Genomic DNA, 23,244 nt, shown 5'->3' with positions numbered 1-23,244 from the left:
AGACATTTGGACACTCTTGAGCATACATCAGTATACTCTTATGGAGAGGAGATATGTTTCAAGAAAAGAAACCAAGAGAATGAGGTCAAATTTAAGTTCAAAGTTAATGGGAACTTTTTTTTTTATATTTATCTATCTAAATCAAGAAAGTTCAGTTTTATGCTTTTTTTGATCCTTAATTTAATGGTTTAGTGCCTAAGGTACAGAATTATAATTAATGTGGTTGCTTGATTGTTAAGTTACAATTTTCTTCCCTCGTCTATAATTTCGGTTCACGCCAACACTCAGTTTTACTTTTTTTACTTCCAGCACTGATCTCATCTACCCGCTGTTGTACAGCGGTGTCTGTAAGTTTCCTGGGTGTGAGAAGGCCTTTGCAGATTATCACCAATGCCTCAAGTAAGTGGATGTGTTGTCAGGAAAAAATGTTCTTAAAATGCTTAATACAAAATGCATGACACCAGTGCAGTAATGTTAGACGCAGGATAGCGTATACTGAAGTGATACGGTTACAGCGGTAGTGAGGAAGAATGTATGAATTATAATAAATGTTTTATGATAACAGGTTAGCAGAAAATAAATTGATTTCTTAAAATGGTTCTTTAAAATAGTCTTCCATATTAGTAATCCTAAAAAACAGTTCCCACTCTTCTGTTTTCTGTAAAACAAATTAAATTTTCATGTCAGACCATAAAGTGCCCTAGTATCATCATAGCTCTCTATAAATAACTACAGCATAACGAGATAAACATATCTGACCATTTTCATACTGAGACAATATAGAAACACTGCTCTATATTAAGGTGCTTTTAAGAAAATCTTAGTATAAGATCAGGACCGTCTTTAACACAAGGCAAAAGGGGCAGTTTTTTTTAGTTCATGCCAGACTGCTGATGTCATGTGACATGGGGCACACACACAGTCAGTCCTAATATTGTCACAGTCAAAAGTGCCATGTGCTGTTTTAGATGTGCACTGTGCAGCACTGAATGCTAAGCCCTAACTCTGCATCCAGCCAATCCAACTGCATCAGAAAAGGTCCTGCTGGGGTTACCACTGTTACCAGGTAACTGCTCTGGTTGTGGGGATTGTTTCTGGGTAGGGCTGACTGTAGGCGCATGCAGCTGGAGTTGCAGGCACGTGAGGATTTGAGCATCTGTGCAGCTGCATACACTGCTCTCTTCAGTCTTGAGGCTGTGTGACTCATCTCACACTGTATCCATGCAGCCTTGGACAGACAGCATCCAGTCTGCTGGTCCCCTTAGCCCTGCTCTTTCTGCTGTGGCCCTAAGATCAACTAACTGAAGTTTGTTAGGAAAACAGTGCTTTGTAGAAAGGTGTCAGTGGGAAGAATAAGTGAGTGTATGTATGTATGTATGTATTGGATACTTGTAAAGCGCAGCTAATCAACCGTAAGGGTCTCAAGGCGCTGCTCATTTTATCGTCCTTGGAAGGATGAAAGGCTGAGTGGACCTTGCCGGGGATCGAACCTGCAACCCTTGGATTGCTACAGACCTCAGCCAGTGCCTTAGCATGCTGAGCTATATGTCCGGTGTACACATGCCCCTCCCCCATTGTCTAGTGCAGGATGAGAGGGAACTTGTTCCTAGCAAAGTAGTGACATGTGCTGCTGTGGCTGATGTATAGTGTCATGCTGATACTTCACACATTAAGGTAAGGTTTATTTTTATAGTTTTTATTTCTCTCTGTTTCAGATTTTACAGCTTCCCATAGTAGTTCTACTGTTCCAGTCAGTAAACTTATATCTGTCTGCACCTCTATGCTTCCGCCTCAGTCTTTACCTTGCTTTGCTCCTGTTGGCTGCCCTAAATCTCTTTAACCAGCTAACCTCACACCAGAATCACATTCAAAAGCATATTAAATTAATGCAGAGTGGAGGAATTTATATATATATTTATTTACTTATTAGTAAAGTCCAGTTTCACATATTGCAATTATTTTTTTAATGATTAGCCCAGCAGTGGATGATCCACTGCTGGGCTAATAATTTTAAAAAAATATATAAAATAAATTGATTTAGTTGTTTTTTGGGATGTTGGGGTGGAGAGCGAAATTGAATTGGGGGGGGGGGGGGCAAGAAAATGTTTGCCCAGGGTCCAGTCAGTATTAAAGACGGCCCTGTATAAGATCTCATCATGAAGAATTGATTAGATGTTACCAAAGCTGTATGTGGCCGCATAAGTATATATATATATAGGAACTCACTCAGTACTGGGTAATGAGATATCATGTAGAGACAGCCTTAGCCAGGAAACAAGCTGATGTGATTCTCAAGGAATTCTGGTTAATTGTAACTCCATATGGAAAATCTTTGGTGATGTATTGCAGGTCTATGTTGATACTTATAAACCCTATAGTCCATAACTGTGATTTAGAGGATGGTTCGTTCATATGAATAACATCTAACGATCTCGGTGTACTAACAATGAGATTAACATGTTATTAAATAAGTTGATTTAATAAGAAATTAAATAAGTGATTTTTAAAGTCAACATACTCTTTAGAAGTAACTATACCCTCACCCTCACTGTGTCAGGAAATTCAAATTGGGAAGCAATTGAATAGCACACAGTGATATCAACTCCACAGCCACATTCATGTTAAGTGCTCGTCTCAACCAGGGTAGCATAGAGTTAAAGGACCACTCAATGAATTATAATTATATAAATAACAAGTGCATAATAAAAATACAAGGCAATAACACTTACTCTGAATTTCAAATAAGCAGTAAATAAAATTCAAGACAAATTTATTTTTTCTCTTATTTTCCGGCCCCCTGTATCATGTGACAGACATCAACCAATCACAGACTAGTATACGTATACCCTCTGAGCTTGTGCACATTCTCAGTAGGATCTTGTTCCCCAGAACGTGTAAATATAAAATGACCGCAAAATTTGATAATGGAAATAAATTGGAAAGTGTCTTAAAAGGCATGTTCTTTCTGAATCATAAAAGTTTGTTGTGACTTGAGTGTCCCTTTAACACAACCACCCTTGTGCATCATTACTGATAGGAAGCCTGGGTCCTCAGTGCTAGTGGCTTGACTAGTGGGCCAGTAAATATACATCTGTCTTTATCTGTTAAAGAAGAAACAATGGCTTCTTTGTACAAAAGTTATATAAAAAATATTATATAAGAAAAGAAGCTATGATATAAAATCAGCGCTTAAAGTATGACACAGGTTGCACCAGAGCTAAAGAAGTTCATCAGATGAGGCCCTAAGCCAGTCCAGTTGTGGGAGGTGCGAAATGCATCATTCTGGCATCACTCTGGTGTAATGTTTGATAAACCACGAGCTGCAAGGCTTTGATGAAACCTACAAGGAGCTTCACACACAGACAAGTGACCCAGGCATAACCGGCAGGGATGAAAATGTCAACCGTATGGTTAGTGATTAAAAGGTATCCTGTTCTGATAACAGGGGATGAGCTGTAAGCATACAAGTGGAAGCAGCGTTGTCTGCATTGTTTTGCAAAAGAAAGTCCTGTTTACACTGACTCTATCAAGTTGCAGTAACCCTGTGAAACCGGATAAGCATATGTTTCCTTGCATTGTCATAGTTCTGGAGGATTCTGGAGTGTGTTGTTAACTTTAAGGGGTAGATATCATAGTGCGAGCGGACATGATACAATGTAGCGTATCATGTCCGCTGCACATTGATAAATGCCGACAGCATAAGCTGTCAGCATTTATTATTGCACCAGCAGTTCTTGGGATCTGCTGGTGCAATGCCGCCCCCTGCAGATTTGCGGCCAATCGGCAGCTAGCAGGGGGTGTCAATCAACCCGATCGTATTCGATCAAGTTGATTTCTGTCCACGGCCTGCTTCCTCCATACGGAGCTTGATAAATCGGCCCCTAAGTGCCCAGTGACTCTGAGTGGACTGATATGTTTGCTACTTTGAGAGCGTGCTGTGGCACTATGTGCTCTTTGTAGCAATAATTCTAACCCTCTATGGCCCCTATTTATGAAAGGCCTGTCGGACATGATCCGACATTGCAGATCATGTCCAACAGACCTCGCTGAATGCGGAGAGCAATACGCTCTCCACATTCAGCATTGCAGCAGCAGCTCTTGTGAACTGCTGGTGCAATGCCGCCCCCTGCAGATTTGCGGCCGCTAGCAGGGGGTGTCAATTAACCCAATCGTATTCGATCGGGTTGAATTGCGGCAATCTCTGTCCGCCTCTTCAGAGCAGGAGGACAGGTTATGGAACAGCGGTCTTTAGACCGTTGCTTCATAACTGGTGTTTCTGGCGAGCCTGAAGGCTCGCCAGTAACAGGGGCCCTCAAGCTCCGTACGGAGCTTGATAAATGGACCCCTATGTGTTTATGCATATGAATGATTTCAAGCTTTTACCTTGTTTTTACTAGCAGCAATTGCTATTATCTGTTGATACCTTGTTGCAATCTGCTAGGTTTATACACAGTATTATTGGTATCTGTAATTAATCTGAAACATCTAGAAGTGCACAGGTGATATATACACATCAATAAAGGTAACTTCTGTAGCTGTGGTGCAACCTGTGCCATACTTTAAGCGCTGATTTTATATCATATCTTCTTTTCTTATATAATATATTTTGTATGTTTTTTTTATGACTGTTGGCACATTGAAATAAGTAAGTCTTTAAAATTCCAATTTTGGGTGCGACCCCCCTTCTCTGTTTTCATATTTGTACAAAAGTTCACCCTCTTCAGTAAGATGAAGACAGTACTGGAGCCCACTGGGGAATGGTGGCAATGATAAGGGTAGGACTTGTGATGTTTCTGCCTCTCTTTTAGATAAAGAGACATCAACTCACTGTAATCATTAGCCTGGGATACTGCTATCTTACTCTTGTTCTAGTAATCATCCATTCTTCTGTCTTGCTAGGCACCTGTATAATGACCATCACATTGACGACAAGCGGACGGTGCAGTGCCTTATCCAATCAGAGCTGGTGCAGAACCTAGAGGAGCAGGTGAGAGTGGGGAACCTTTTATGAAAGTGCTCAAACAGGTGACATTTTAATATGATTTTCTTAAGTGCTCATGGTACTTTTTCTCCTGTTAAGTGTAGTCAGTCCACGGGTCATCATTACTTATGGGATATTAACTCCTCCCCAACAGGAAGTGCAAGAGGATCACCCAAGCAGAGCTGCTATATAGCTCCTCCCCTCTACGTCACACCCAGTCATTCTCTTGCACCCAACTAATAGATAGGATGTGTGAGAGGACTGTGGTGATTAAACTTAGTTTTTTTATCTTCAATCAAAAGTTTCTTATTTTAAACGGCACCGGAGTGTGTTTTTTTCTTCTCAGGCAGAATTTGAAGAAGAATCTACCTGAGTTTTTGTGTATGATCTTAGCGGACGTAACTAAGATCCATTTGCTGTTCTCGGCCATTCTGAGGAGTAAGGTAACTTCAGATCAGGGGACAGCGGGCAGGTTCACCTGCAAAGAGGTATGTTGCAGTATATTATTTTCTAAGGAATGGAATTGACTGAGAAAATACTGCTAATACCGATATAATGTAAGTACAGCCTTAAATGCAGTAGTAGCAACTGGTATCAGGCTGATATGTATATATGTTTACACTTAAGTATTTCTGAGGAATGGCACTTCACTGGGAAAATACTGTATGCATATAACTTTTAGCCTAACTTGCAGTGTGAGCGACTAGCAGCAGGCTTTTAATGACATTTCATAAATTAGATTTTAAACGTTTGCTGGCATGTTAAATCGTTTAATTATCTGAGGTACTTGGTGAAAAATTGTTTTGGGCGTTATTTTCCACATGGCTGTCGTTTGTTTTAAATTAAAACAGTTTACTGAGCTTCCCTCACTCTTGTAGTGTGAGTGGGAGGGGCCTATTTTACTTTTACTATGCATCAGAAATTCAGTCACAGTCTGCCTTTTTCTCCCTGCATGATCCAGGACGTCTCCACAGAGCTCAGGGGTCTTCAAAACTAGTTTTGAGGGAGGTAATCACTCACAGCAGACCTGTGAGACTGTGCTTTGACTGTGATAAAAACGCTTATATTTTCAATTGTTATCCGTTTTTTTCTGATATTAAGGGTTAATCATCCATTGCTAATGAGTGCAATCCTTTGCTAAATTTGGTTTCTATAACTAATCCGGTTCATTGTTATTCAACTGTGACAGTTTTTGTGTGCTTCTTAAAGGCACAGTAACGTTTTACATATTGCTTGTAAATTTAGTTGAAAAGTATTTCCAAGCTTGCTAGTCTAATTGCTAGTTTGTTTAAACATGTCTGACACAGAGGAATCTCTTTGTGCAATATGTTCAAAAGCCAAGGTGGAGCCCAATAGAAATTTATGTACTAATTGCATTGATGCTACTTTAAATAAAAGTCAATCTGTACATGTTAAGCAACATTCACCAGACAACGAGGGGGAAGTTATGCCGACTAACTTGCCTCACGTGTCAGTACCTGCATCTCCCGCTCAGGAGGTGCGTGATATTGTAACGCCAAGTACATCAGGGCGGCCATTACAAATCACTCTACAAGACATGGCTAATGTTATGACTGAAGTTTTGTCTAAATTGCCAGAACTTAGGGGTAAACGAGATCACTCTGGGATGAGAACAGAGTACGCTGATAATGCTAGGGCCATGTCTGATACTGCGTCACAATTTGCAGAGCATGAGGACAGAGAGCTTCATTCTGCGGGTGACGGATCTGATCCAAATAAACTGGATTCAGACATTTCAAATTTTAAGTTTAAGCTGGAAAACCTCCGTGTATTACTAGGGGAGGTGTTAGCGGCTCTGAATGATTGTAACACAGTTGCAATCCCAGAGAAAATGTGTAGGTTGGATAAATATTTTGCGGTACAGACGAGTACTGACGTTTTTCCTATACCTAAGAGACTTACTGAAATTGTTACTAAGGAGTGGGATAGACCCGGTGTGCCTTTCTCACCCCCTCCTATATTCAGAAAAATGTTTCCAATAGACGCCACCACACGGGACTTATGGCAAACGGTCCCTAAGGTGGAGGGAGCAGTTTCTACTTTAGCTAAGCGTACCACTATCCCGGTGGAGGATAGTTGTGCCTTTTCAGATCCAATGGATAAAAAGTTAGAGGGTTACCTTAAGAAAATGTTTGTTCAACAAGGTTTTATATTACAACCCCTTGCATGCATTGCGCCTGTCACGGCTGCGGCAGCATTTTGGTTTGAGTCTCTGGAAGAGACCCTTGACTCAGCAACATTAGATTTCTCACAAGCTTAAAACCCTTAAGCTAGCTAATTCATTTATTTCTGATGCCGTAGTACATCTAACTAAACTTACGGCTAAGAATTCCGGATTCACCATTCAGGCACGCAGAGCGCTGTGGCTAAAATCCTGGTCAGCTGATGTAACTTCTAAATCGAAATTACTTAACATACCTTTCAAGGGGCAGACTTTATTCGGGCCCGGTTTGAAAGAAATTATCGCTGATATTACGGGAGGTAAAGGCCATGCCCTGCCTCAAGACAGAGCCAAACCTAGGGCTAGACAGTCTAATTTTCGTGCCTTTCGTAACTTCAAGGCAGGAGCAGCATCAACTTCCTCTGCTCCAAAACAGGAAGGAGCTGTTGCTCGCTACAGACAAGGCTGGAAACCTAACCAGACCTGGAACAAGGGCAAGCAGGCCAGAAAACCTGCTGCTGCCCCTAAGACAGCATGAAGTGAGGGCCCCCGATCCGGAAATGGATCTAGTGGGGGGCAGACTCTCTCTCTTCGCCCAGGCTTGGGCAAGAGATGTCCAGGATCCCTGGGCGTTGGAGATCATATCTCAGGGATATCTTCTGGACTTCAAAGCTTCTCCTCCACAAGGGAGATTTCACCTTTCAAGGTTGTCAACAAACCAGATAAAGAAAGAGGCGTTTTTACGCTGTGTACAAGACCTTTTACTAATGGGAGTGATCCACCCAGTTCCGCGGTCGGAACACGGACAAGGGTTTTACTCAAATCTGTTTTGTGGTTCCCAAAAAAGAGGGAACCTTCAGACCAATATTGGATTTAAAGATCCTAAACAAATTCCTAAGAGTTCCATCGTTCAAGATGGAAACTATTCGGACAATCTTACCCATGATCCAAAGAGGTCAGTACATGACCACAGTGGATTTAAAGGATGCTTACCTTCACATACCGATTCACAGAGAACATTACCGGTATCTAAGGTTTGCCTTCCTAGACAGGCATTACCAGTTTGTAGCTCTTCCCTTCGGGTTGGCTACGGCTCCAAGAAGGTTCTGGGCTCTCTTCTGGCGGTACTAAGACCGCGAGGAATTTCGGTAGCTCCGTACCTAGACGACATTCTGATACAAGCGTCAAGTTTTCAAACTGCCAAGTCTCATACAGAGTTAGTACTGGCATTTCTAAGGTCGCATGGGTGGAAAGTGAACGAGGAGAAGAGTTCTCTCTTACCACTCACAAGAGTTCCCTTCTTGGGGACTCTTATAGATTCTGTAGAAATGAAAATTTACCTAACAGAGGACAGGTTAACAAAGCTTCTAAATGCTTGCCGTGTCCTTCATTCCATTCAACACCCGTCAGTGGCTCAATGCATGGAGGTAATCGGCTTAATGGTAGCGGCAATGGACATAGTTCCTTTTGCACGCCTGCACCTCAGACCGCTGCAATTGTGCATGCTAAGTCAGTGGAATGGGGATTACTCAGATTTGTCCCCTACGCTGAATCTGGATCAAGAGACCAGAGATTCTCTCCTATGGTGGCTTTCTCGGCCACATCTGTCCAGGGGGATGCCCTTCAGCAGGCCAGACTGGACAATTGTAACTACAGACGCCAGCCTACTAGGTTGGGGCGCTGTCTGGAATTCCCTGAAGGCTCAGGGATCATGGACTCAAGAGGAGAGTCTCCTTCCAATAAACATTCTGGAATTGAGAGCAGTTCTCAATGCCCTTCTGGCTTGGCCTCAGTTAGCAACTCTGAGGTTCATCAGGTTTCAGTCGGACAACATCACGACTGTGGCTTACATCAACCATCAGGGAGGGACAAGGAGTTCCCTAGCGATGATGGAAGTATCAAAGATAATTCGCTGGGCAGAGTCTCACTCTTGCCACCTGTCAGCGATCCACATCCCAGGAGTGGAGAACTGGGAGGCGGATTTCCTAAGTTGCCAGACTTTTCATCCGGGGGAGTGGGAACTTCATCCGGAGGTCTTTGCCCAAATACTTCGACGTTGGGGCAAACCAGATATGGATCTCATGGCGTCTCGCCAGAACGCCAAGCTTCCTTGTTACGGATCCAGGTCCAGGGACCCGGGAGCGGTCCTGATAGATGCCTTGACAGCACCTTGGACCTTCAGGATGGCTTATGTGTTTCCACCCTTCCCGATGCTTCCTCGTTTGATTGCCAGAATCAAACAGGAGAAAGCATCGGTGATTCTAATAGCGCCTGCGTGGCCACGCAGGACCTGGTATGCAGATCTAGTGGACATGTCATCCTGTCCACCTTGGTCTCTGCCTCTGAGACAGGACCTTCTAATTCAGGGTCCTTTCAAACATCAAAATCTAATTTCTCTGAAGCTGACTGCATGGAAATTGAACGCTTGATTTTATCAAAGCGTGGATTTTCGGAGTCAGTAATTGATACCTTAATACAGGCTAGGAAACCTGTTACCAGGAAAATTTACCATAAGATATGGCGTAAATATTTACACTGGTGCGAATCCAAGAGTTACTCATGGAGTAAGGTTAGGATTCCTAGGATATTGTCTTTTCTACAAGAAGGTTTAGAAAAGGGTTTATCTGCAAGTTCTTTAAAGGGACAGATCTCAGCTCTGTCCATCCTTTTACACAAACGTCTGTCAGAAGTTCCAGACGTTCAGGCTTTTTGTCAGGCTTTGGCTAGAATTAAGCCTGTGTTTAAGACTGTAGCTCCACCGTGGAGCTTAAACTTAGTTCTTAACGTTTTACAGGGTGTTCCGTTTGAACCCCTTCATTCCATTGATATCAAGCTATTATCTTGGAAAGTTCTGTTTTTAATGGCTATTTCCTCGGCTCGTAGAGTCTCTGAGTTATCAGCCTTACATTGTGATTCTCCTTATCTGATTTTTCATTCAGATAAGGTAGTTCTGCATACTAAACCTGGGTTCTTACCTAAGGTAGTCACTAACAAGAATATCAATCAAGAGATTGTTGTTCCATCATTGTGCCCGAACCCTTCTTCAAAGAAGGAACGACTTCTGCACAATCTAGACGTGGTCCGTGCCCTGAAATTTTATTTACAGGCAACTAAATATTTTCGCCAAACTTCTTCCTTGTTTGTCGTTTATTCTGGACAGAGGAGAGGTCAAAAAGCATCTGCTACCTCTCTATCTTTTTGGCTTCGTAGCATAATACGTTTAGCCTATGAGACTGCTGGACAGCAACCTCCTGAAAGGATTACAGCTCATTCTACTAGAGCTGTGGCTTCCACTTGGGCCTTTAAGAATGAGGCCTCTGTTGGACAGATTTGCAAGGCTGCAACTTGGTCTTCTCTTCATACTTTTTCCAAATTTTACAAATTTGACACTTTTGCTTCTTCGGAGGCTGTTTTTGGGAGAAAGGTTCTTCAGGCAGTGGTTCCTTCCGTGTAAAGATCCTGCCTGTCCCTCCCGTCATCCGTGTACTTTAGCTTTGGTATTGGTATCCCATAAGTAATGATGACCCGTGGACTGACTACACTTAACAGGAGAAAACATAATTTATGCTTACCTGATAAATTCCTTTCTCCTGTAGTGTAGTCAGTCCACGGCCCGCACTGTTTTTTATGGCAGCTCTAAATTTTTAAATTATACTCCAGTCACCACTGCACCCTATAGTTTCTCCTTTCTCGTTTGGTTTTCGGTCAAATGACTGGGTGTGACGTAGAGGGGAGGAGCTATATAGCAGCTCTGCTTGGGTGATCCTCTTGCACTTCCTGTTGGGGAGGAGTTAATATCCCATAAGTAATGATGACCCGTGGACTGACTACACTACAGGAGAAAGGAATTTATCAGGTAAGCATAAATTATGGTTTTTTTTTTAAACTTAAAGGGACACTAATAACCGTTAAAGTTGACTTTGTTTTATAAGTCCATAATATAGATCAGCAATTGAAGCTTTAATGCTGAAATGTAGCATGGATTTATAAGCACTGCAACTGCCACCAATAAAACTAAGCTGTAAGGTTTTATCGCAGAAGCAGAGTACCATCAAATGTGTTATACATGCAGTCTTGGTAACTTGTGCCATAGCTTTGCCACCCTTGCTATAGGGCATGAGCCATCTGCACACCTACTCTGAGTATGTTGTGTTGTGTTTGGGTGTTATAGCTGGTTAGGCAAGCAAATCTGTCATTGTGTCTATTTCCTCGGTTACTTTAATGACATCAGATCTAAAAAAAAGCAATTTAATCCACACATGTAACAGCTGAGAGTTAGTTCAATCAGGGTACTTGTTCTTCTCTATTTATATAAATGTGGTTACCTCTACTGAACCTGGAAATACACGTTTTCCATCTCTTACGTCACCCACTTGAGAAAAAAGGGAAGGAAATGCGTGTTTCGGAGGTAAAGTGTATTGAGGGTTTCATACAGCTGCCATACTAGCAGGGTGACAGAAGTAAAAAGTAAAGCTGTTGGCTGTGTCGTGAGTAAGCTCGTCTCAGGTGCAGTAATAAAGAGGTCCAGACCAGATATTTATCAAACAAGGGCTCACCTCAGGAGAGGTAATCTTTATTACACTGTTGCAACAGTGTCCCACCACAAAACACAACCACGCAAGACTTACACATTTTCATCTACATGCATTTTTATACTATTACAGTTCCTTACAAAGCAGAGAGCTAATTGGCTAATAATGATTGGCCAATAAATCTCACGTGATTAGTGGTTACTAAAAAAAAAGGTTCTCTATGTTAGAATTAGTAAGATATGCTTTCTTGGAATTTGGCCAGATACTAATTGGGCTGGAAAAATAATACTAGACAAAGAGGCCTTGATTTTAAGACATTTAGAAAACAATCTATGAGAAAAAGCCAAAACATAAGTTATATGTTTGTGTAACTTATTAGGTTAGAAGCAAGTTGTTAGTAAAATGCAGATACGTAGGTTATTAGGTTATAAGTGAATTGCTGGAAAATACAGAAGTAATATATCTGCAGTTTCAGAGAAGACTTCAGTAAAAGAAAAGGAAAAGTTTGGTAAAACATATAAAATAATGAAAATAGAATAAACAGCTCATAACAGCTGCTTATGCAGTTAAATAGTACATAAAGTGCACATACTGCTAATATAATGGGTTTGAATTCCTAGAGGTGACGCTAGCGGCGGAACAAGTAAAGGGTTATCACTAAATATCTTGTCCTTGTTGCAGCTTGCAGTAGAAAAACAGAGACTTCATGATATGCAGAACCAGCTGAACGGGAAGCTCAGCACTCAGATAGCGCATTTGTCAGTAAGTGAAATCCTTATAACCTATAACGCAAAAGCTCATATGCTGAGCTGCCTGGTGCCAGAGTATGTGCTACACTCCATTACATTCACACCATGTGTGTGATCCCCCTGGCAAAAAAACTGCCTAGCATCCCGTCATTTACAAGTCTCGGTCATCGATCACAAGCTTGTGCTGTCAATCACAAATCTGTACCATCACTCACAAGTCTGTGCCATCACTCACAAGTCTGTGCTGTCAGTCACAAACTTGTGCCATAAGTCACAAATCTGTTCTGTAACTCACAAGTCTGTACCATCAGTCTGAGGCATTACTCACAACGTCTGTACCATTACTTACAAGTCTGTGCCATCACTCACAGGCCTGTATAATCACTTACATATCTGTGCCATCACTCACAAGTCATTACAATTACTCACAAGTCTGTGCCATCACTCACAAGTCTAAACTATCACTTACAAGTCTGTGCAATCACTTAGAAGTCATTGCAACTGCTCAGAAGTCTGTGCCAACACTCAAAAGTCTCTACCATTGCTCACAAGTCTGTACTGTCACTCACAAGTCTGTACTGTCACTTACAAGTCTGTGCCATCACTCACAATTCTGTGCCATCAATCACAAGTTTGTACTATCATTTACAAATATCTGCCAATACTTACAAGTCTGTACTATTATTCACAAGTCTCTGCCATCATTCACAATTCTGAGCCATCACTCACAAGCATGTACTATCACTTACAAGTCTCTACCATCAGTCACAAGTCTCTGCCATCACTCACAAGTCTGTACTATTCCTCACAAGTCTCTGCCATCACTCACAAGTCTGTACTATTACTCACAAGTCTCTGCCATCACTCACAAGTCTGTACTATTCCTCACAAGTCTCTGCCATCACTCACAAGTCTGTACTATTACTCACAAGTCTCTGCCATCACTCACAAGTCTGTACTGTCACTTACAAGTCTGTGCCATCACTCACAATTCTGTGCCATCAATCACAAGTTTGTACTATCATTTACAAATATCTGCCAATACTTACAAGTCTGTACTATTATTCACAAGTCTCTGCCATCATTCACAATTCTGAGCCATCACTCACAAGCATGTACTATCACTTACAAGTCTCTACCATCAGTCACAAGTCTCTGCCATCACTCACAAGTCTGTACTATTCCTCACAAGTCTCTGCCATCACTCACAAGTCTGTACTATTACTCACAAGTCTCTGCCATCACTCACAAGTCTGTACTATTCCTCACAAGTCTCTGCCATCACTCACAAGTCTGTACTATTACTCACAAGTCTCTGCCATCACTCACAAGTCTGTACTGTCACTTACAAGTCTGTGCCATCACTCACAATTCTGTGCCATCAATCACAAGTTTGTACTATCATTTACAAGTATCTGCCAATACTTACATTCACAAGTCTCTGCCATCACTCACAAGCATGTACTATCACTTACAAGTCTCTTCCATCAGTCACAAGTCTCTGCCATCACTCACAAGCATGTACTATCACTTACAAGTCTCTTCCATCAGTCACAAGTCTCTGCCATCACTCACAAGCATGTACTATCACTTACAAGTCTCTTCCATCAGTCACAAGTCTCTGCCATCACTCACAAGCATGTACTATCACTTACAAGTCTCTGCCATCAGTCACAAGTCTCTGCCATCAGTCACAAGTCTGTAGTATTACTTACAAGTCTCTGCTATCACTCACAATTCTGTACTATCACTCACAAGTCTCTGCCATCATTCACAATTCTGAGCCATCACTCACAAGCATGTACTATCACTTACAAGTCTCTGCCATCAGTCACAAGTCTCTGCCATCAGTCACAAGTCTGTAGTATTACTTACAAGTCTCTGCTATCACTCACAATTCTGTACTATCACTCACAAGTCTCTGCCATCATTCACAATTCTGAGCCATCACTCACAAGCATGTACTATCACTTACAAGTCTCTGCCATCAGTCACAAGTCTCTCCCATCAGTCACAAGTCTCTGCCATCAGTCACAAGTCTCTGCCATCAGTCACAAGTCTCTCCCATCAGTCACAAGTCTCTCCCATCAGTCACAAGTCTCTGCCATCAGTCACAAGTCTCTCCCATCAGTCACAAGTCTCTCCCATCAGTCACAAGTCTCTGCCATCAGTCACAAGTCTCTGCCATCAGTCACAAGTCTCTGCCATCAGTCACAAGTCTCTGCCATCAGTCACAAGTCTCTCCCATCAGTCACAAGTCTCTGCCATCAGTCACAAGTCTCTGCCATCAGTCACAAGTCTCTGCCATCAGTCACAAGTCTCTCCCATCAGTCACAAGTCTCTCCCATCAGTCACAAGTCTCTGCCATCAGTCACAAGTCTCTCCCATCAGTCACAAGTCTCTGCCATCAGTCACAAGTCTCTGCCATCAGTCACAAGTCTCTGCCATCAGTCACAAGTCTCTGCCATCAGTCACAAGTCTCTCCCATCAGTCACAAGTCTCTGCCATCAGTCACAAGTCTCTGCCATCAGTCACAAGTCTCTGCCATCAGTCACAAGTCTCTGCCATCAGTCACAAGTCTCTCCCATCAGTCACAAGTCTCTGCCATCAGTCACAAGTCTCTGCCATCAGTCACAAGTCTCTCCCATCAGTCACAAGTCTCTGCCATCAGTCACAAGTCTCTGCCATCAGTCACAAGTCTTTGCCATCAGTTATTTAATTTAAAGGGATATGAAACCCAAAACATTTCTTTTGTGATTTAGAGCGAGCATATAATTTAAAAAAAGTTTCCAATTTACTTTTATTATCACTATCAAGTTCTCTTGCAAATGGATACCATTCTTGCAAAACTGCTGCAAAATAGTGCTCCAGAAATAGGCCGACTCCTAAGCTTACGTTCCTGCTTTTCAACAAAAGATACCAAAAGAACAAAGAAAATTTGATAATAGAAGTAAATTATAAAGTTTTTGTTTAAAAATCGCATGCTCTATTTGAATCATTAAATACATTTTTTTGTGTTCCATATCCCTTTAAATGCAATGTAGAAAGTTATGAATATCATTGCTCCTTAGACAAATCTTGTATCCTTTTTTTTTTTCCAGAAGCAGAGTGAGCACGGTACCACCCTGATCCCTGTGTATCCTGGTATCTGTGCCAGGACAGGCCTGGACCTTTCTCTCCCAGTGCCGAAGGATTTCTCAGACACAAATCTGACTGTGAGAAGACAAATTTGGGGCAACACCAGCATCCTCCAGAGTGCGTCTTTATGTAGGATAACAAGACAAAAAATGTTTACTATACTAAATATCGTGTGTAGTTTTTGCATCTGATGAGTGAAGGAGCCCTCTAAAAAGAGATTAGACACCTAGCACTTTTTTTTGCTGTATTGACTTCAATGGGGGAATAGCTTATCACTCGCGCTTTATTCTAAGTTTGGCTTTTTGCGCTTATCAGGTTATTGAGCAAGCAAAACCAGTTTATTTTTAACTCATAATATGGGCAAAACCCGACGCACGCAAAAAGCTTACTTCTAGCACAGCTAACGCTCATGCGAGAGCATTAAATAGCGATCCACTTGTAATCTGGTCGATAATGGGACAGTAAACAGATTTGTTTAAACTGTTAACAAACATTGCATTTCATACGCATTATGGATGGTGTGCCCATTAAAAAATAATGCATGTAAAGTATATTTCAGGCCGTCCGCTGGCGCCTGTGTACCTTATATGCAGACCATTATAAAAGTTATATTTTAATTATATTCTTTTCATCTGTCCATGTCTCATATGAGATTGGCAATATTGACAAAACTGCATATTATAGTTAGAGATCTGATGTAAGATCATAATATTGTCTCATCAAACTCCCTGAGTGCTATAAGTGTATACTTTCATTAGGAGATATCCACCTCCTAAACTAGTTCTCTTTATATGCAGACCAACCTGCCCAGATCCAACACTGTGAGTGGATTTTAACTATTCATATATATGCAGTATAAAAAGTATATTACAGGAACAGCATAACCGGAGCAAGTTGAGCTCCTGGGACTCTGCGTGCCCCCCCTCAGCCCTCAGTGCAGTGGCAGCAGCTGCACCGCCAGTAGTTCCACCCCTGTGCCCCTACCTCCCTTACTAGGCCACGCACCCACCTCCCACACTCTAGTAAGTCATTTATAACTATTCCTAGTTGACCTCAGCAGAAAAGGTAACTTAAGTTACAATATGGCATCGCCCACTACTTTATAGACATTATCTTTACCCTTATTTTTTCAATATTTAAACAACTAATATAATTTTTAAAAATACATGTACAAATTATTCTCAGGTTAATCTTTGCTCTGAATACACCATTCAAGCAATGATTTATTTAGTGTTTAATTTCTCTTTAAACATTGTAATTAAAGGGACAGTCTACTCCAAATGTTTTATTGTTTAAAAAGATAGATAACGCCTTTACTACAAATTCCCCAGGTTTGTATAACCAATATTGTTATATTAACATTATAAAATCTAAAACTTTAAATCTCTGCCTGTTTTTAAGCCCCTGCAGACTGCCTTTATCTCAGACCATTTTATAAGCTTTTCACTGCAAGACACAGCTAGCTAATGTGTACCATATAGATAACACTGTGCTCACTCCTGTGGAGCTACACATGAGATTGCACTGATTGGCTAAAATGCAAGTTGTAAACAGCCAAAAGATAAAGGGGCATTATGCAGAGGCTTAGATACAGGTAATCGGAGGTAAAACATATATTAATATAACTGTGTTGGTTATGCAAAACTAGGTAATGGGTAATAAATGGATTATCTATCTTTTTAAACAATCACAATTTTGGGGTAGACTGTTCCTTTAAGTGTTTGTATTGCCCTTACCTCTTTGCACATATAAAGAATATTGTTTTGCTTTTTTCATCATTTGCAGATGCAGCAAACTGTATTGAGTATTACAAAACCAACACTGTCAGACCTCCTTTTACGTATGCCTCTCTTATACGATGGGTAAGTAAAACTGTGTGTTACAGGTTAATATTATACAGTATATAAAAAAGGGAGCGTAGAGGTTATAGCCAATTTGCATAAATTACAAACCAATTAACCGTGATCATTAAAAGAACATTAAATACCACTTGGATTTGTCTAAAATTGTGCTTTGTCCCCCACTCCCGAGAAATCCCAAAAAACAAAATCTATAGCCTGCAAGTGCTGCAAATTAGGGAGCGTAGGAAAGCTCAATTTTTACACAAAAGCAAGATGTGTTTTCTATCCCTTTAAAAGGACATGAAACACTAATTAAAGTGCCATAATACCCAAATGTTTAAACACTTGAAAGTGATGCAGCATAGCTGTACAAAGCTGACTAGAAAATATCTCCTGAACATCTCTATGTAAAAAAGAAAGATATTTTACCTCAAAAGTTCCTCAGTAGCCACCTCCCATTGTAAAGGATTTCTAAGCAGCATTTTAGTGTGTCTGTCCTGGGACAGCTTAGGGGATGAGCCTCGTGAACTCTCATATTATTTCACCAATCAGGTAAAGGAAGCTTACTATGAAATCTCATGAGAGTTAAGTCAAATCTCATGAGATTACAGTAAGAGTTCATGACCTCAGCACTGCTGATGCTGATTGGCTGCTGTTCATTTCTTCATTTTTTTTTGTTTTTACCTGCAGCTGGGAGCAGGTGAAGTATAACTTTTTACACAGAACTTACTCTGCTAAGCTGAGGAGATTGTGAGGTAAAATATCTTCCTTTTTTACATAGAGATGCTCAAGTGATATTTTCCTGTCAGCTTTTTACAGTTATACTGCATCAGTTTCAAGTGATTTAGCATATGAGTATTATGTCCCTTTAAATGTTATGGAATGATATATTGAAAACAAAGATTATCCTGAGAATAATATGCAGATGTGCTTTTTAAAATATTATTTGTTTAAATATTGAAAAAAAGTGTAAAGTTTTAAAGGCTGTAAAGCAATGGTCACTACCATTTTGTAACACAGGTTTCCTTTTCTACTGAGGCCAACTAGGGACAGTCAATGACTGTGTGCAATATATGTTAAAGAGACATTAAACACAAAATCAATGCTAGATATAATGATGTATTCAAAGAAAAGATTAGTCTGAGAATAACAAGTAGATGTATTTTTTAAAGTTTCATTAGTTGTTTAAATAGTGACAAAATAAGTGTAAAGTTTTAATGCCTATAAAGCAATGGGAGCTGCCATGTTGTAACTTAAGTTACCTTCTCTGCCGTGGCCAATTAGGGACAGTTATAAATAGGTCACTAGAGTGTGCAGCCAATGGCTGTGTGGACTATAACAGTGTTCTGCACTTCCATTTATAACAGGAATTGAAATGCTAACAATTTCATAATGGAATTACAGGGAAGGGGACCAAAATAAATAATGAAAGTATATTGCAAAGATATTATTTATATATATATATATATATATATATATATATATATATATATATATATATACATAATTTATCTTTTTATATTACCATTTCAAAGTGGTTAATGTCTCTTTAAGTCTTGAGTGTGCACTTACATCTCTAAGAGAAATTGGAATGGTCATAATTTTTAGCGTTAGATTAAAGGAAAAGGAGAAAAACATTAGTGAAAGTATATTGCAAAGTTTTTTTTTGTTTTTTTACTAGCAACATCACTAAGCATGTGTAGTAAATATGCCCTGACCAGCCCAGTATGACAGAGAGGTATATAAGTTCTCTCCTACTTCTTTACTAAGCTGACAGTTATAGCAGAATATTCAGCTTCTCAGTTTGTCTGTGCAGCATCATGTCACATGGCTAAGATCTACGTCTTCTTTAGGCCATACTAGAGTCGCCGCAAAGGCAGCTGGCACTGAGTGAGATCTACCACTGGTTCACAAGGATGTTTGCGTATTTTAGATTCAACTCTGCGACTTGGAAGGTAAGAGGCGCACTTATCTCAAACAACTTTGCCTTTGTTTTTAGTGATTTACAGGACTGTATACAACAGGCTAATCAATAACTCCAAAGGCTTTAAAATCTGCTAAATCCCCAACCACAAGTTTCACTCAAAAATGTTTTTTACTTTCCCCTGAATACACCTGGTTTTAAGCTGTTATATATCAGTTAGTTCAAAGGGCATTATCACTGGCATATAGCGAGAAAAACTTTTATTAGATATGTGCAATTCGTTTCGGATCGATTCGGAAAATTTGGCGATTCGGATCGAACCGAATTTCCGAATTATAATACTGCCGAATTTACCGAATAAATCCGAATTACTTCGGATTTATTCGGTAAATTCGGATGGCCATGGATTACACAACTATTGTACAGTATAAATCTAATCCCACCTAACACTTACCGAAATTCCGAATCGAACCGAATCCAGCCGAATTTAGTACATAATACTAGTCTAATCCCACCTAACACTTACCGAATTTCCGAACCGAATCCAGACGAATTTATTTGAATCCGAATGAATCCGAAACAAAACCGAACCGAATTTATTTGAATCCGAAACAAATCCGAACCGAATTGATTCAAATTTTTTCAGAATTCGAATCGCTCCGAACCAAAATTCGAAAAAATCTGAATCGATCCGAACCGAATTTTTTCGCCATGCACATGTCTAACTTTTATACACTCTAAACATGAAGAAAATAAATATATCGGTAAGGAAAAAATCCTGTTTTATGTTCTGCTAGTACATAAAAAAACCTAATAATAATGGGTGTTGTACCCAGGCAAAGCTTTATAAAGGGAAATAGGGTGGAATTAGACATTCGATTTTTAGTTCAGAACCTGGGTTATGTTTGCTTATCGTTGGCTAAATGTAGCCACCAATAAGCAAGCACTATCCAGGGTACTGAACCAAAAATGGGCCGGCTCCTTAGCTTTTTAAATAAAGATAGCAAGAGAATGAAGAAAAATTGATAATAGGAGCAAGTTAGAAAGTTGCTTAAAACTGCATGCTCTATCTGAATCATTAAAGAAAAAAATCAGTGTAGCATCCCTTTAAAGGTGTATTATTTATTGCATGCGTATGTATCTAAGTATTGGTGCACTATTCTAGTGCAAACAGCAATTACCTGACACACCCAGCTAAGAGTATAAGGGTTCAGCACAGATTGTCAGATTTGCTTTTTTATGTTTGTGAGTGTATTGAAGGGCCTGTGTTTTCCACTCGACTTTACCTCTTTCTAATGTGTGGATTCTAAAAAATCTGTATTTTCAGGGTGCACACAAACCTGTTTGGTTATAACTAGGTTCCCCGACTGGTGCCCTGGAAGTTGTTATCTGTAATGAAAACAGACTTATATGTGTTTAAAGGGACATAAAAATGCAAAAGTGAAATGCTTTAAAGGGACAGTCTACTCCAGAATTGTTATTGTTTAAAAAGATAGATAATCCCTTTATTACCCATTCCCCAGTTTTGCATAACCAACACAGTTATATTAATACACTTTTAACCTATGTGATTACCTTGTATCTAAGCCTCTGTAGACTGCCTCCTTATTTCAGTTCTTTGAACAGACTTGCATTTTAGCCAATCAGTGACTCCTAGGTAACTCCACGGGCATGAGCAAAATGTTATCTATATGTCACACATGAACTAGCGCTGTCTAACTGTGAAAAACTGTCAAAATGCACTGAGATAAGAAGTAGATTTCAAGGGTTTAGAAATTAGCATATGAGCAAAGCAAATTTGATTATAAAAGTAAATTGGAAAATTGTTTAAAATGACATGCCCTATCTGAATCATGAAACTTTAATCTTGACTAGACTGTCCCTTTAATTTGTTAGAGCACTTTATTATTGTAGTATTGCTTTCATGTAACTGTGTTTAAAACCTGCGTAACGGGTTAACACATACTTAAAGGGACAGTCTACACCAGAATTTTTATTGTTTTAAAAAGATAGATAATCCCTTTATTACACATTCCTTAGTTTTGCATAACCAACACAGTTATATTAATACACTTTTTACCTCTGTGATTACCTTGTATCTAAGCCTCTGCAAACTGAATGGAATAACGGTCTTTTCTAACCCTGCCTCTCATTCTCCATTCCCTAGAATGCAGTGAGACATAACTTGAGCCTCCATAAATGTTTTGTGCGAGTAGAGAATATAAAGGGAGCCGTGTGGATGGTGGACGAGATGGAATTTCAGAGGAAGAAGGCTGTGCGGAGCTTTCACTGAGTCACAACCTGGTTGTCTGTCTATGGATCCCAACACACGGGTTTCCTTGTTTTTTATGCATTCCTCCCCTTTATAAGTTACTGCTGTGTAAATCCCCACTTGGCAATAAAGTTTGACTAGTCTTGTGTCCATGTTGTGTTTGACTAGAGTTCAGTTTAACCCTTGTCTGCCAGTGCTCTTAGTCAGCTGCATTGCCCCAGGCTCTTGCACCTTGTTAAATATAATTTTATTTTCAAGTGAATGTGACAGACTGTACAGTGTTTGTAGTGTAGAGCTGGGATGTAAGGACATAGCTCTCACATGATCCATTCTCCCAACATTTGGGAGGGAGGCACATACTTTATAGATACTGCGTAATATTCCCACAAAACACTTTTGTGTCAGGGTGTGGGAAGGGTTAATAGTATGCATCTGCACAGACCCTACACAATATGGCAATATCAGGCTCATCCTAAGGTTATGGGGAACAGATAGTTGGTAATGAACTGAAAAGATTCTGTGTTAAAAATCCTAGTTTTTGTGCAGTTATATTTTATTATATAATTTAACTGTGAGATGAGATGTTTACATAAATATCAAAGGGAGATAAAAACATATTGGGTGTTTTTTTTAACACATAGTTTATAGAATCATTACTTAGCATAATTACAATATTAGACCCCAGACCTGTAAAAACAGTACTGGAATTCCTGCTTGTAATACTGCAGGACCACTGAGTAATGTTCATTTGCAAATCACTACACAGAATGCAGAGCTGTAATGGAAACGATATCCAGGTAGAAAACCTTTTATCCAAACTGCTTGGGACCGGAAAAAGGTTTGGATTTCCGAAGATGTTTGGATTTTGGATAAGTTACATCTTTAAAATGGGACAGTTTGAAAAGGGGATGGAACCAAGTGTAAACAACAATATCTTATGTCATTTAGGTAATATTTACATGTCATAATACAGCTTATACATGCAACTGAAAGGAAGTTTTATATCATTATTAATACTTTTGTATACAAAGTACCCTCAGAAAGATAGTACAGTAATATAAACAAAAAATACAAGCAGAGAAGATTGTGACTTTCAGGCAGGGAAACATATTCATTTTTGATAATTTTATTTAAAAGGGACAGTGTACTCCCGGATAGTTAGTGATTAAAAAGATAGATAATCCCTTTTTCTTTCATTTAATTGGCAAGAGTCCATGAGCTAGTGATGTATGGGATATACAAACCTACCAGGAGGGGCAAAGTTTCTCAAACCTCAAAATGCCTATAAATACACCCCTCACCACACCCACAAATCAGTTTTACACACTTTGCCTCCTATGGAGGTGGTGAAGTAAGTTTGTGCTTGATTTTCTACGTTGATATGCGCTTCTCAGCATTTTGAAGCCCAATTCCTCTCAGAGTACAGTGAATGTCAGAGGGATGTGAAGAGAGTATCACCTATTGAATTCTATGGTTTTCCTTGCGGGAAATCTTTTTCATAGGTTCTCTGTTATCGGTCATAGAGATTCATCTCCTACCTCCCTTTTGCTATATGTGGATGGGTGTCTTTCGGTAAGTATGTTTTCATTACTTAAGACACTCTTAGCTATGGTTTGGTACTTTAT

At 40.0% G+C, this 23,244-nt stretch overlaps 1 protein-coding gene across 1 annotated transcript in view; it reads left to right on the top strand.

The window, feature by feature from the left end:
• FOXP3 (forkhead box P3) overlaps positions 1-21,765 on the top strand; it is a 58,644-nt gene extending 36,879 nt beyond the window's left edge. Inside the window, exons 7-13 of the mRNA XM_053695472.1 lie at positions 310-399; positions 4,900-4,987; positions 12,377-12,457; positions 15,546-15,699; positions 17,368-17,444; positions 19,277-19,378; positions 21,515-21,765. Coding sequence (XP_053551447.1) covers positions 310-399; positions 4,900-4,987; positions 12,377-12,457; positions 15,546-15,699; positions 17,368-17,444; positions 19,277-19,378; positions 21,515-21,640 — 718 coding nt within the window. The 3' untranslated portion in view covers positions 21,641-21,765. The remainder of the gene's footprint in view (positions 1-309; positions 400-4,899; positions 4,988-12,376; positions 12,458-15,545; positions 15,700-17,367; positions 17,445-19,276; positions 19,379-21,514) is intronic.
• Positions 21,766-23,244: the final 1,479 nt, after the last annotated feature.

Source organism: Bombina bombina, chromosome 12 (genome assembly GCF_027579735.1).
Source record: "Bombina bombina isolate aBomBom1 chromosome 12, aBomBom1.pri, whole genome shotgun sequence".
Classification (NCBI taxonomy): Eukaryota; Metazoa; Chordata; class Amphibia; order Anura; family Bombinatoridae; genus Bombina; species Bombina bombina.
The sequence above is the reverse complement of the archived record's forward strand: the minus strand, read 5'-3'. Positions and strand labels throughout refer to the sequence as shown.